This window comes from Orycteropus afer, unplaced genomic scaffold (assembly GCF_000298275.1).
Source record: "Orycteropus afer afer isolate SDZICR_OR568_19922 unplaced genomic scaffold, OryAfe1.0 scaffold00079, whole genome shotgun sequence".
In the NCBI taxonomy this organism is placed as follows: Eukaryota; Metazoa; Chordata; class Mammalia; order Tubulidentata; family Orycteropodidae; genus Orycteropus; species Orycteropus afer.
The window spans coordinates 1,922,491-1,935,389 of NW_006921666.1; the positions used below are offsets into that span (position 1 = coordinate 1,922,491).

Sequence of the window (12,899 nt, forward strand, 5' to 3'; positions counted from 1 at the left end):
ACCAAGTCATACGAAATTCTTGACAACTTCACCCTTTTCTCCATCCACCGTGAAGCTGTTTATTGAACCAGTTGTGAAGATTTTGGTTTTCTTTATATTGAGGTATAATCCATGCTGCAGGCTGTAGTCTTTAATCTTCATCAGTAAATGCTTCAAGTCATCCTCACTTTCAGCAAGCAAAATTGTGTCATCTGCATATTACAGGTTGTTAATGAGTCTTCCTCCAATTCTGATGTCACGTTCTTCTTCATATAATCCAGCTTCTCAGATTATTTGTTCAGCATACAATTTGAATAAGTATGGTGAAAGTATACAACCCTGGCTCATTCCCTTCTTGATTTTAAACCATGCAGTGCCTCCTTGTTCTGTTTGAATAATAGCCTCCTGGTCTATGTACAGGTTCCTCATGAGTACAATCAAGTGTTCTGGAATTCCCATTCTTCTCAATGGTATCAGAATTTGTTATGATCCACACAATCGAATACTTTTGCATAGTCAATTAAACATAAATAAACATCTTTCTGGTATTCTTTGCTTTCAGCTAAGATCCATCTGACATCAGCAATGATATCCCTCATTCCACATCCTCTTCTGAATCCAACTTGCGTCTCTGGAAACCCTCTGTCAATATACTGCTGCAACCGCTTTTTAATTATCTTCAGTAAAATTTTCCTTGCATGTGATATTAATGATATTGTTCGATAATTCCCATATTCTGTGGCATCACCTTTTTTTTGGAATGGGTACAAATATGGATCTTTTCCAGTCAGTTGGCCAGGTAGCTGTCTTCCAAATCTCATGGCATAACCGAGTGAGTGCCTCCAGTAGGTCATCCGTTCGTTGAAACATCTCAATTGGTATTCCGTTAAAAATATATATGGCATTAAATTCCATTTTTTTGCTTAAAATCATTAAAGTTGGGTTTCTGACACTTGCTTCTGATAGATCACCAACTAACACAAATGAACTTTGTAGACCTTTCCTAACCTAGTTTATCTGGAAGTGGCAAGGGAGTGACTGGGGCAGGAGTTAGAAGGAAGGCTTGAAACGAAAGCAAGATGACTGGAAATTCTAACAACAAAATCATCTGGATGGCTGAGCTTGACTCCTTCAACATTTATGTAGGTAAATCATAATAAATTTTAACACATTATGCCCTAATGTTACAGGAAGGGGAAAGAAATTCCACCTCCTTCACTTCTCCTGTTACTTATTTCCTTCCACATGTATGAAACTTTCCTAACAAGGACTTCTAACATCTTTTCAGAGAGCCTTCATAGCTCAGCCCCTGGCACTTCCTGTTTCTCTTTGGGAAGTGGGGGGTGCCTTTCAGAAACTCTGGTTCTACTCTACTATCCCATAGCTTAGGTATCATAGAAATAAACTTTGCTTTTCTGAAGGGTGTTCACCCCAATCCCAAGCTGGTGTCTGGATGAGCACTTCTAATTCTGAAGTTCAGTATATGTAAGCCACACTTTTCAATATTAGTATTATCACTGATAGAATTAATATTTTGATGCCATCTGCCAAACTTTATTTTTTCTTCTAAATTGGGTCCGAACTCAAAAAAAAAAAAAAAAAAAAAAAAAATTAAATGAGAGGAGAAGAAGGGGTTATTTTTGTTAAATATCAAAATCTAGGAGATTCAACCAACTCACATTCTTGGATGTCCAATATTAATTTCACCTCGTTTAGGATAAATGCAGACCCAATTCAAAGAATCACTTACAAGAACAAAAATTAGACTAACATTCTGTGAGATTTAGCATGGTATTTTGACAACTAAGTACAAATCATTCTCTTAATATAAGCAAAAAATGAAATAATGATGTTGGTTAACTTAAAGAAAAAAAATGTAGTAAAACAAAAATTGAACGGCAACATAAATCTGCTAACAATTGAATAACGTGGAAAAAGAATTACTGTGTAAAATTACTTAGTATTGCAAATTGGTCTGGCTATGAAAATGCAAAGTAGCATAACCTAATCTGCATGCTTTCAAGAATGAAATGACTGAAATAAACACCAAGGTTAATTTGACTACAGCAGCTAATACTAGGGATGGGGTCTGCAGCTGGAGAATGGTGGGAAGGGTAAATCATAGCCAATCTAATGGGGACAGAGAGATTGAACTATAATGATGCTGAGAGGTTAACTCCGACTTTGAAAAGAAAAATAAATAAATTAATAATCAACAATGAGAACTAAGTAGTGAGAATGGTGTGATCACTGATGAAGTTTAGGATTCCAAAGTGCATCTGAAGGGGCTATGTTAAAGCAAGCTATTTTAAAGTAAACTTTTACATGATTGTAGTGTCGGAGTTCAGAGAAATTATGATAAACATACCTTAAGAATCGAGGGGTTAAGACATTCTGTTCACTAGAAAATGAATTTCAGAAATCAAAGAAAAAAAAAAAAGGAAGTAAGGTGTTGATTGTGACAGAAAAACCAAGCAAGCTCTTTGATACTCAGGGGACAGGGCTTTGAACCAGTTCATTAGGATTCGACCCCCTGCAGAGAATTTGCATTCCTACCCCACATATACTGAATTAGAATCAACATTTTAACAAGACCCCCAGGCATGGGTATCTGTATTAATCACCAGAAGATCGTGCTAAAATGTGGATTCCGATTGAGTACCTCTGGGATGGAAATGCAAATTTCCAACAGGGGGTTGAACTGGTTTGAAACCCTGGGAGGAAAGGAGAAGCTGATGATTGAATTTGAGGACCTAGCCCCGGGACACAGACTGGATTGAGGTTTAAAGTGATTCTGAGAGACTGGGGTAAATAAAGGAAAGGGGTGATGAAAGGGAGGTAAGACCAAACTAGAGAAACTCACGAAGTTTTCAAAAGAGGCATGGTATTACACTTCTGTACTGTAAAAGGATTCGGGCAAAGCATGAAATGAATTGTTTAAATTTTGAAACATGTGCCAAGCTAACAAAATACAGTTAAGAAACCTTGAGTGTTACCTAATCAATATTAATAGACAGGTACCTTTTCACTCGTATCCCCTGAATGCTATATTTAGCCTAACACTCCTTTCAATTAAAGGGCTAATATAGGCTTATTTATGGCAGTTGCTTTAATACTTGGGAAGAAAGAGGAATGTCTCAGAAGAAAGATAACAAGCAAAGGCCAAGGCTACTGACTAGTTCCTATATGCCAGGCACATGTCATTATCACAATAAAACCAAAGACAGATCTCATTTTCCAGCTCTAGAGATGAAGGCAATTAGCTGAGAAGGGTAAGCAACAGAGGCAAGGTTCACACAGGTGATACATGGCAGATGCTCAAACTGAATCCAGGTTGGTCCAATTCCAAAGCACATCTCTTGTACTCTATGCTCCCTTCGGAGAAAAAAACTTGACTCACTCCTCACATTATACTCAAGAAAAGTAAGTGAAAAAGTAAGAACAGTCTGTCAGAAGTGGCTATGATGAATTCACATATTCTTCTCAGTAGCCAAATGTCATCATGGGCATCCCATCTAATTCATAGTAACGTATTCGTAGCTCCCACAGAACAGCCCTGTTGTGGCTTCTACTCACATGGTCACTTCCATATTTCACTGAGGGCTGACAAGCAGTCTACAGGCCAGCCCTCAGACCAAGGCAGCTTGTTGAGGACATCACTGACAGAAAATATCGGCCAAGTTCAAGCTGTAACTTTCCCAGAGGCAGTGATGTAGAGTGGACAGAGAGGCGGGGCTCCCTGGGTGTGTATCCCAAACTCACTACTTTGAACCTGGGTTGCTGGGGACTAGGGGAGGTGGTATCTAATGTGTTTCTGTGCTCCAGTTTCTCATCTGTAAGACAGGGATGAAGTTACTAGAATTAAATGTGCCGATATGTATGAAGTTCTTAGAAAAGTACCTACCCAGTGCCCAAACCTGTTAACTATTATAATTATTTAGCATACATATTTTTTTTTCCTTCCTCTAAAAATTTTAATCATTTTCTGGTTATTTTATTTAGTGTTTTTCTCTTTTCTATTAGACTGCAAGTTCTTTCTAAGTAGCGACTATGTGTAGCCTCTGCTATGTCTCCTGTTGTGATTACCAGAGTGGCATAAACACGGTACACATCCCTAATAGCTTAGGAGGAAGATTGTCTTGGAGACATTTACTTTGGGGACCAAAGATTAATTGGGCCATTGCCATTTCTGTGCGTGAGGCTCCCCAGCAGCACTAAAAGCTTAGCTAAGAAATAATGGGACAAGCTTAGAGGAGGGGACTTGACCCCCCATGGCTCTCAGCCAGAGTGAGAGATATTAAGAAAATGAAGGCTTATAAAGTCTCAGGGAGCTCTGATGGCATAGTGCCTAAGTCATTTGACTGCTAACCAGAAGGCTGGCCATTCAAACCCACCAGACTCTCCTCAGAAGGAAGACTGGACAATCTACTTCCGTAGAGATACTGCCTCAGAAACCTAAGGAGGGGTCATTATGAGTTGGAATCAACTTGTCGACAAGGAGTTTTATATATATATATGTAAAGTTTCAATAAAAAATGCACACTAGATCTTCTTTTCACCACAGTCTTCCAACTCTCACTGCCAAACTCTTTTCTGCACAAGATAATCATTTTTTTTAAAGTGTATACTATAAAATTCTTTATCATTATTATTTTTTAAAAAAGACAAGTTCTACTGGAGCCAAATAAATTTAATAAATGCTGCATACTTAATTATTGATGATTAGCAATGATCATTAGCATATTAAAGGCACCCAATAAGTCTTGCAACAAAACAATCTATTTCATTTTGTTTAACCTGCTGTTGTTGTGTGTGACCAAGCCAATGCTCACCCATAGCCACCCTATAGGACAGAGCAGAACTGCTCCAGAAGATTTCCTAGCCTGGAATTCTTACACTGGGTTACTCCTCAAGTAACCCTGGATCTTTTAGTTAACAGTCAAATGCTTAACCACTGTGCCACCAATGATCCTTTTGTTTAACATAACATTTTCCAAGTCTCTCATATCATGCTTTTTATTTGCTGAGGAATAAGTTTTCTACAGAAAACTTTGAAAATTACTTTTTACAGCTTGATGCTATATGTACTACATTCGTAGGTAAGAGGAAGAGTTGACATGAACCAAGGTATTCAGAGTGGGATTTTTTTTTTGGTACTGGAAAGAAGTCCTGGATGGAGTGGGTGGTTCATGCAGCATTTAGTTCCAATTCTGAGGAGTGTAACCCAAGTGAGGCATTCTTTTAATTTATTCTTGATAATAGAAAGCCAGCTCAGTCAATCAATCAACCCTTATTAACTGTCAGCTGAACTCAGTACTTTTCCAGGAATACAATTATATCACAATAAATGAAAACCACCAGGTTGAGGAATATTTCTTTCATTGCTTTTGATTTCTTGTGAGTCTGACCTGTTCTTTTACATCATTTCTGCAAAGTAGCTGAAAAATTGGCTCACTGGGGTACCTTAAACAGCATAACAGGGATTACTAAAGAAGCCAATAAGACACTACTTAATAACCTGGGGTCTATGTGGTATTTTAGTTTCATTGCCTGATTTTATGACTTCTGTGAGCTAAAATTAAAATTTCCAAACCCTTTATCACTGTAAAAAGCAATCCAAGCATGTAGCGCATAAGCAAAACAGCACTTTTCTTCTCCCAAATTTCTTTTTCCTGCTCACTGCTCTCTTCCATGAGCAGCAAAGTAGGGGGTAAGGCTGAAAAACGAAAGCACTTCATTAATTTCAAATATCAAATGGCTGGATGACTTGGACATTCCATGGGTTAGCCTGACTTTTTAATTCTTAGCAGTAACAGAAAGTACAATTTATAATTACCTTTATTCCACAGTTTGATAAAAGAATAATGATGGAGGGTGGGGATACACATTGCTGGATGCTCGGTTCTCTAGTTCTTTTTAAGGAACTCACTGTTGGGAGAGATTGGAGTGAGGCTGCCATCTAGTGGTTGCTGTTCCAAACATGCTGCAAATAACATCACCTTTGGCTTTACTGTTGAGTACAGAGGACTCTCGCAAGCAATATGGGACTGTCTGCAGTAACAGTTCTTAAGTAAGTGCTTCAGGTAAAGTGTCGGTTCTAAACCTTAGAACCATCTTTACATCATTTTGCTTACTTTCACTACATAAAGCTAAGTTACTCTGCAGGCATAGAGGAAATATTACCTTCTACCACTAAGCTATGTCTACACAAATGGAGTGTTTTGGTTATTGTTTTGGTTCTGTTTGTCTTTGCTTTTTTGTTTGTGTGTGTGTGTGGGAGGGGTGGGTCACCTATTCTACCTACTGAAATGTATTCCTCATTTTCCCCAAGACTTTAATTTTATTTTTCTTATGAGATAAATGATCTTCTCATGATGGCTGTGAAGTGTAGAAAACAGCTTGATTTGGTGGAATAATCTGGGCCTTTGAAATCACACAAATATGAATTTGGAGCTTGATTTCACGATTCCCTCTAAGTTTCATGCCTTCCCCACTTCTGTAAAATGACAACCAGACCACTCAACTTGCATGAATATTGTGAAGATGAAAGGGGCTGGTGCACGTGAGGCAGGCCACACTGTATAATGCCTAGTGGATGCTGGATTTATGCTGGATTCTTCTCTCTATCTCTAGGGCTGCCTTCTCCCTTTGCACACACACACACATACACACACACCTCACTACAATCCTGACTCCAGAAACACAGAAGCCCAGTCTCACATACATTTACAAAGTTAAAATATAGGAAGCCAAGATTTCTCAGCCTTTGTGCTGCAGAGTTCCTTAGAAATAATAGAATTTCAAGGTAGAAAATCAGAAAATAAGGGAAAAGAGACTTGGTATATCTATCCCAAAACTATAAAATATTTTAGTGGCAAATATTATACTAAACACAAGTGCTCTTGGCTTTTACTCAACTTCATATTCACGGAAGATACTGTAGAGATAGCCTTCACTCAAGTTCTGGTTGAAGATCTAAACCACTTCTACACTCCCGGTATCTCTGTTGTTGTTGTTGTTATTTGCTGTCGAGTCACTTAACTTCATTTGACAAGGTTTAGGGATGTTAACACTTGACTGCTAACCAGAAGGCTAGCGGTTCAAACCCACCAGCCATTCCTCAGAAGGAAGGTTGGGCAATCTACTTCCGTAGTGATACTGCCTCGGCAACCCAAGGTGGGGTCGCTGTGAGTCAGGGCTGACTCCACGGCAAACAACAACAACAACAACAACAGGGATGGTAAGTGCCTTTCCCAGGATCATCACAAGGTTACATCAGGGCTCAGGTCTCTCGATGCCAGTAGTGTTCTCTCTAATACCCTATGCTGCTACCTCAGGGACATTCTCCCTTATTTAGGTTTCTCTGTAGCCCAAGTTTTCATTTCTCATATGGACAAGAGTTCTGTTCAACAGGGACGTGAGCTGCTGTGAAATATTAGCTTGTAAACTGATATACAGGATGCAGTATGTCAGGTGGCACTGAAAAACACATTTTCTCTCTGGTCCTAGCCCATTGCAATTGAGTTGATTCCGACACATAGCAACCCTATAGGACAGAGCAGAACTGCCTCATAGGCTTTCCAAGGCTGTCATCTTTGTGGAAGCAGATTGACTTATCTTTTCCCCATGGAGTGGCTTGTGGGTTACAGGCAAGAGCTTAACACCAAACAACAACAACAAAAACAAACACTGCAGATGAGTCGGTTCCAGTGCACAGCGACTCTTCCTTGGGTTTCCGAGGCAGTATCTCTATGGAAGTAGATTCCCCAGTCTTCCTTTGGAGGAGTGGCTGGTGGGTTTGAACCATCAGCTTTCTGGCACTCACTCACGTTCTGGTTGAAGATCTAAACCACTTCTACACTCCTGGTATTTCTGTTGTTGTTGTTGTTATTTGCTGTCGAGTCGGACCCGACTCATAGCGACCCCTCCTTGGGTTTACGAGTCCGTATCACTACAGAAGCAGATTGCCCCATCTTCCTTCCAAGGACTCCTGGTATCTCTAGACCAAACTAATTATGTTCTCTCCTGATTGACAATTTTAGCCTTACTCATCCAAGTTAAAATTCCATTATATGTTCTTGTCGTATTTTCAAATACCAGAATCCTATCTAATCAACTCGATTAGTTCACTAATTAAAGAAATAGGCAATCCCTTATGCTTCCTTTTTATCTTTTGAAATCCCTCACACACTGTTGGCATATGACAGGCTCTGAGGAAATACTTATTGATTGTGTGGGAATTTGAATGTTCCTTTACATATGCATAAATTCTCTCATTTACTCATTCTGTTCCTAGAATGTAAATTCACCAGGCCAAGGACTTGCCTGTTGGTTCCCCTCATATCTCCAATTCTTTCAAAGCAGTGCTCAGCACATGATATGCACTCAATAATCATTAAATCAATGGATAATTAACTAAACCTAAGCTTTGAAACACTTTCTAAGTACAACACGCTGTTCTAAGTCCTCGCTTTTACCTGTATTGTTGCTAGAAGTCATCCAGTTAATTTCAGCTCATAGTAACCCATGTTACAAACTTCCCCATAGTTTTCTAGGCTATAATCCCCATGGAAGCAGATCACCAGGTCTTTCTTCCATGGAACCCACTGGGTGGGTACAAACCACCAATCTTTTGACTAGCACCCAAGCATTTAACCATTTGTGCCACCAAAGTTCCCTCTTTCAGCTATGATATTCTGCATTTCTGGTTTATTTGTCTCCTACTAAAAAGTAAGGGAAGGAACTAGAACTTAGGAGGTTGATTGATAAGTGATCTTTGAGTGATCGAATAATGGAACAATCAATAAAACCCTACCTCTGTTCTCCAGACACATACTTTATGCCTAAGGACAGAAGTCCTAAATATTTAACTAAAGTAATGGGTACCTGATACAAGTCTATGATACAATTCTCTGAAAAGGAATTAGGAAAGTGCAGAGAAAGACCCTCTTAATCTTGTCTGAGTTGTCACCTGAACACTAATTAAGCAAATGTGAGCTCAGTTAGGCCAAATAGAGGGATTTGGAGAAAACAAAATCTCTCCGCATTGAAAAACCCAGAGGACTATGAAAGCAAAGAGAGGAAAATGTCACCATTGTTGTACTCACCCTCAGCTACGTCGTCATCCACGGTTAACTTTAGGCTTTTCCCTCTCCGCACCACCCGAACGGTGTGCCATTCGTTGTCGTTGAGTTTCTGCCCCGCATACAGGGTCTCAGGTCCTTTGCCTAAGGATGGTGGTAAGTGCCAAAGTTAGAGTCAGTTCTAGAAGTCGAGCTCACAGCATCAGAGTTGTCAAAGCCACACTGGTGCATATGACTCAGCAGTACTCAGAGAGCTGTACCTGCCCCAGAGCTCATCCTGGTTTCTCTAATCTATCAGTGTCTTCCGTAACTTTTCCTCCAAAAGTCTCCATTAAAACATAACAGACAATGGCAAAAGAGTCGAAGAAACAAGTGCTCTTCTTTATCTATAGTTATGAGATTTTAAACTTCTAATGCCAATAAGTGAACATTCATAGGCAACAGTAGTCAGTTTTCATTTTGTTTCCCAAAGTTTTAAAATTCAGATGAAATTCTTGGAGACACAGGAAATTCACCCTAAGTTTCTGAGAATCGTTTGGTCATTTAGGCCTAATGCACCAGTGTGGCTTTTAGAGAGTACCCACCAATTGGATGGGGAAAGAATTCTGCAACATATGCTTCCTTAACAGATGTTTCCATTCACCCATGGTCCTACCGGCCACAGAAACCCCAACAACAATCATCACAATACTAACAAAGGCAAGGTTTAAACCTCGATATAAATAATGCTCCTGAAGGGAATATGAAGGGATCCTGACTTAGCCTGTTGTTCATCATCCTCCAAAAAGATCCAAAGACCCAAATACAAAATAATACAAAATTTCAAATTGAACCTTTGCAGCTCAAAAGAATGTTCTATAGAAAGGGCCACTGAATGAAGGAGTCAACAAAATTGCCTCAAGATACCCAGGCTCAAGGTATCCAAGATGATGTTTAAGTTCACCCTAGGAAGAATCAGGACAAAAATAAGATAATTGTGTTTAGGGGCAACAGCTGATAAGATAGACAAGCACTGAGGTATTGAGACAACCTAGCTAGTAAGGTAAAAGGGAATAAACCCATATATAAGACCATATATAAGAGAATCAATAAAGAAATGTACTGGAATTTTAGAGTGTATGTATCATCATTGAACTGATGTATCAATTGAAAAGACAAAGAAGATGGCATAGAACCAGAAGATTTAGACCAACGTTGCTCTCTCTACCTTGATAGCCAAATGGTGCACAGGAAGTGGCTGTTGAAATCTTTCTGGATCAGTCAATCAGCATGTGGAAAGCCCTCTCCCTGAAAATGACTTAAAAGTAATGATGAAATATGTGACTGGACAATATCATGCTATACATCTGAAATATTATGCTAGGCTCCAACATATATCAAGCACAGAGGCTGGTACATAGTAAGTGATGGATCAGTGCTTGTTGAATAACTGATGTCTACATAGGTCTGTATTTCATTAAGCTCAATACATTTTTAATTTAAGTAATTTTGAAAGCTTTATTATAAAGCTTTCATTAGACACTATTTCTGCTCCTCTTCCCAAAGATTGAAGTTATTATATCTTGTTTTGGTGAAAGAAAGAGTACCACCAAGTAGGGATCTTTAAAATCAGGTAATTAAAAAAAAATTTTTTTTAAGTTGTGTTTGAGTAGATTGTAAGTTCCTGGATGTTGCAAATGGTTAATGAGCTCCGCTGCTAACCAAGAGGTGGGTGGTTTGATTCTCCCCAGAGACGCCTCAGAAGAAAGACTTCGCCATCCACCTCCAAAAAATCACACACTAAAAACCCCATGGAACACAGGTCTATTCTGAAAAACACCTGGGCTCCATGAGTTGGAATCAACTCTACCTGGCAATGAGTTCACTGGTTTCATTTTAACCTCCATTTTTAAATGTTCTGTCATTAGCATTCCTATAGTGTGTTTATAAAGCATTATAATAGTAGTTTATGCTTGGGAATTTATTTTCCTTTGAAAATAAGAAACTAATTTTCAAAATATACAGCAGGTAACATGATTTTTTTTTTTCCATATTATATCCTACACCCAAAATACAATCCAAATTCAAATGAATTCTGAGAAGTCAGTGAAGAAACTTAGAGAAAACCAAATATACCCAAAATTGGGTTGTGATGCACTCTAATCAATGAATCTTGGGAAAAAGTAATTTTGTAGTAGATCATTTTCTATTTAATCTCACTTCGCTCACTTTGTGAGTACACCGGTCTTTTATATTACCAATTCATCAATTACATCAGGATTTTCCCTCCATATTTGATCATTAGATAACATTGCTCACCATCTCTACATATAGGTCCGAGACTGATATAACCGTCACCTTTACAACAGCAAACCAAGACTACTGGAGAAAAGACATTTTGTGGGTACTTTTTTTTTTTTTTTTTAGCAAAAACAGATGTTCCCAGAAGAAACAAATCTGCCTTTGTTCTTTTTGTGTTTGTGTGTCTTTGTGTGTGTTCATGTTTTCATCCCCTTTATTCTACATACAAATGCTTCAGCAAGAATGAAAGAAGTAAAGAAAAGATGTGGAGAACATTGACTGTGGAGGCAGAACTGTTAACAATATAGGCTATTTAAAATGTCTCCTGTAAGGAGCCATCTGTTCTTTAGGTAATTTTTGCACATCACTCAATTTTTATCATTAGGAGCAAGATAAGAGGGAACATGGCTAACACAAATACAGCTAGGACATAACACATCCGTGTCATATTGGCCTTAGACATGTAAACCAAGCTGTGCCTCAGCCCAATTTGCTGTAAATGCTGCTGACACTATGTAGGTATTTCAGCTTCTATGGGGTCCTTGAACTGTCCATCACAGTCCAATTCAAACAAAATAACTTTCCATTTGATTCTAAAGCTTTAGGATGTGATGCTTTATCACCAAAGATGTGAGGAAAATAACTGATACCTCTCAAGTCCCACTCCTTACTTACATGTAATACCTCCAATGCAAATCATTCTCATGACTTTGAAAGATGAAGATCCACTCCCATCTCATCAGAATGACAGCAAACCAATATTACTCGATATTCATTTCTGAGCAGCAAATAAATACATTCAGTGAGCTATTGAAAAATTTTCATGCTACAGAAGTGGAGAGTCAATGGCATTTATCTTTAATCAAGCCAAAAGGTCAACTCATCCTTCTTTAGCGAAAGTGGTGTTTAAACCCAGCTGGAAATCTAGGCAGATGGAGGGAAAGAGCAAATCTAATCTGTAACCCAGTGATGTAAGATGTAGACACGAGCTAAAGTTGAAGCATGCAGCTGTTAGATTTTCAAAGGAGGAAAGTCTAGGAAACCCTGTTTCTGGCCGATTTGAGTACAAAGCTCAACAGCAGCATCAGTAAAACAAAGACGGAAAGACTTTCTCACTCTACAGAGTGGTCTAGACGTGATGAAGAAGGAGGAAACCTTGTCTTTTTAAGTTGAGATTTAAAATGAAACTAGTGGGAACTTAACAAAAACACCGCCACCAGAAAAAGAACTCATCAAAAAGTCATCATGTTTGTGTCGTTCTCTTTGTAATAGCAGAAATATGATATGCGTTCAGGTGCATATTGGATGCACTCATGAGATGCATTTTCCTTTCATAGTTTAAGTAATAAATGTTGATCACCAAACACTCCTCTGATTCTCCTGAGACTGCTTAGAACATCACTGTTTCATTTCAATACAGGCAACTAATAAATGATCTCATATCCTTGGGTGGAATTGCCCAGGTAATGACACCCATACCTGGAGCAAAGAAGCAAAATCCCAGATCAAGATTTCTGGGATGCAGAAGTATGTAGAAGTGAGATTATTTACTATAGA

The 12,899-nt window shown here is 38.6% G+C and overlaps 1 protein-coding gene across 1 annotated transcript in view; it reads right to left on the minus strand.

Moving 5' to 3' along the window:
• Positions 1-12,899, minus strand: part of NRXN3 (neurexin 3) — a 2,130,901-nt gene that overhangs the window by 1,181,264 nt on the left and 936,738 nt on the right. The window contains exon 11 of the mRNA XM_042781017.1: positions 9,087-9,206. Coding sequence (XP_042636951.1) covers positions 9,087-9,206 — 120 coding nt within the window. The remainder of the gene's footprint in view (positions 1-9,086; positions 9,207-12,899) is intronic.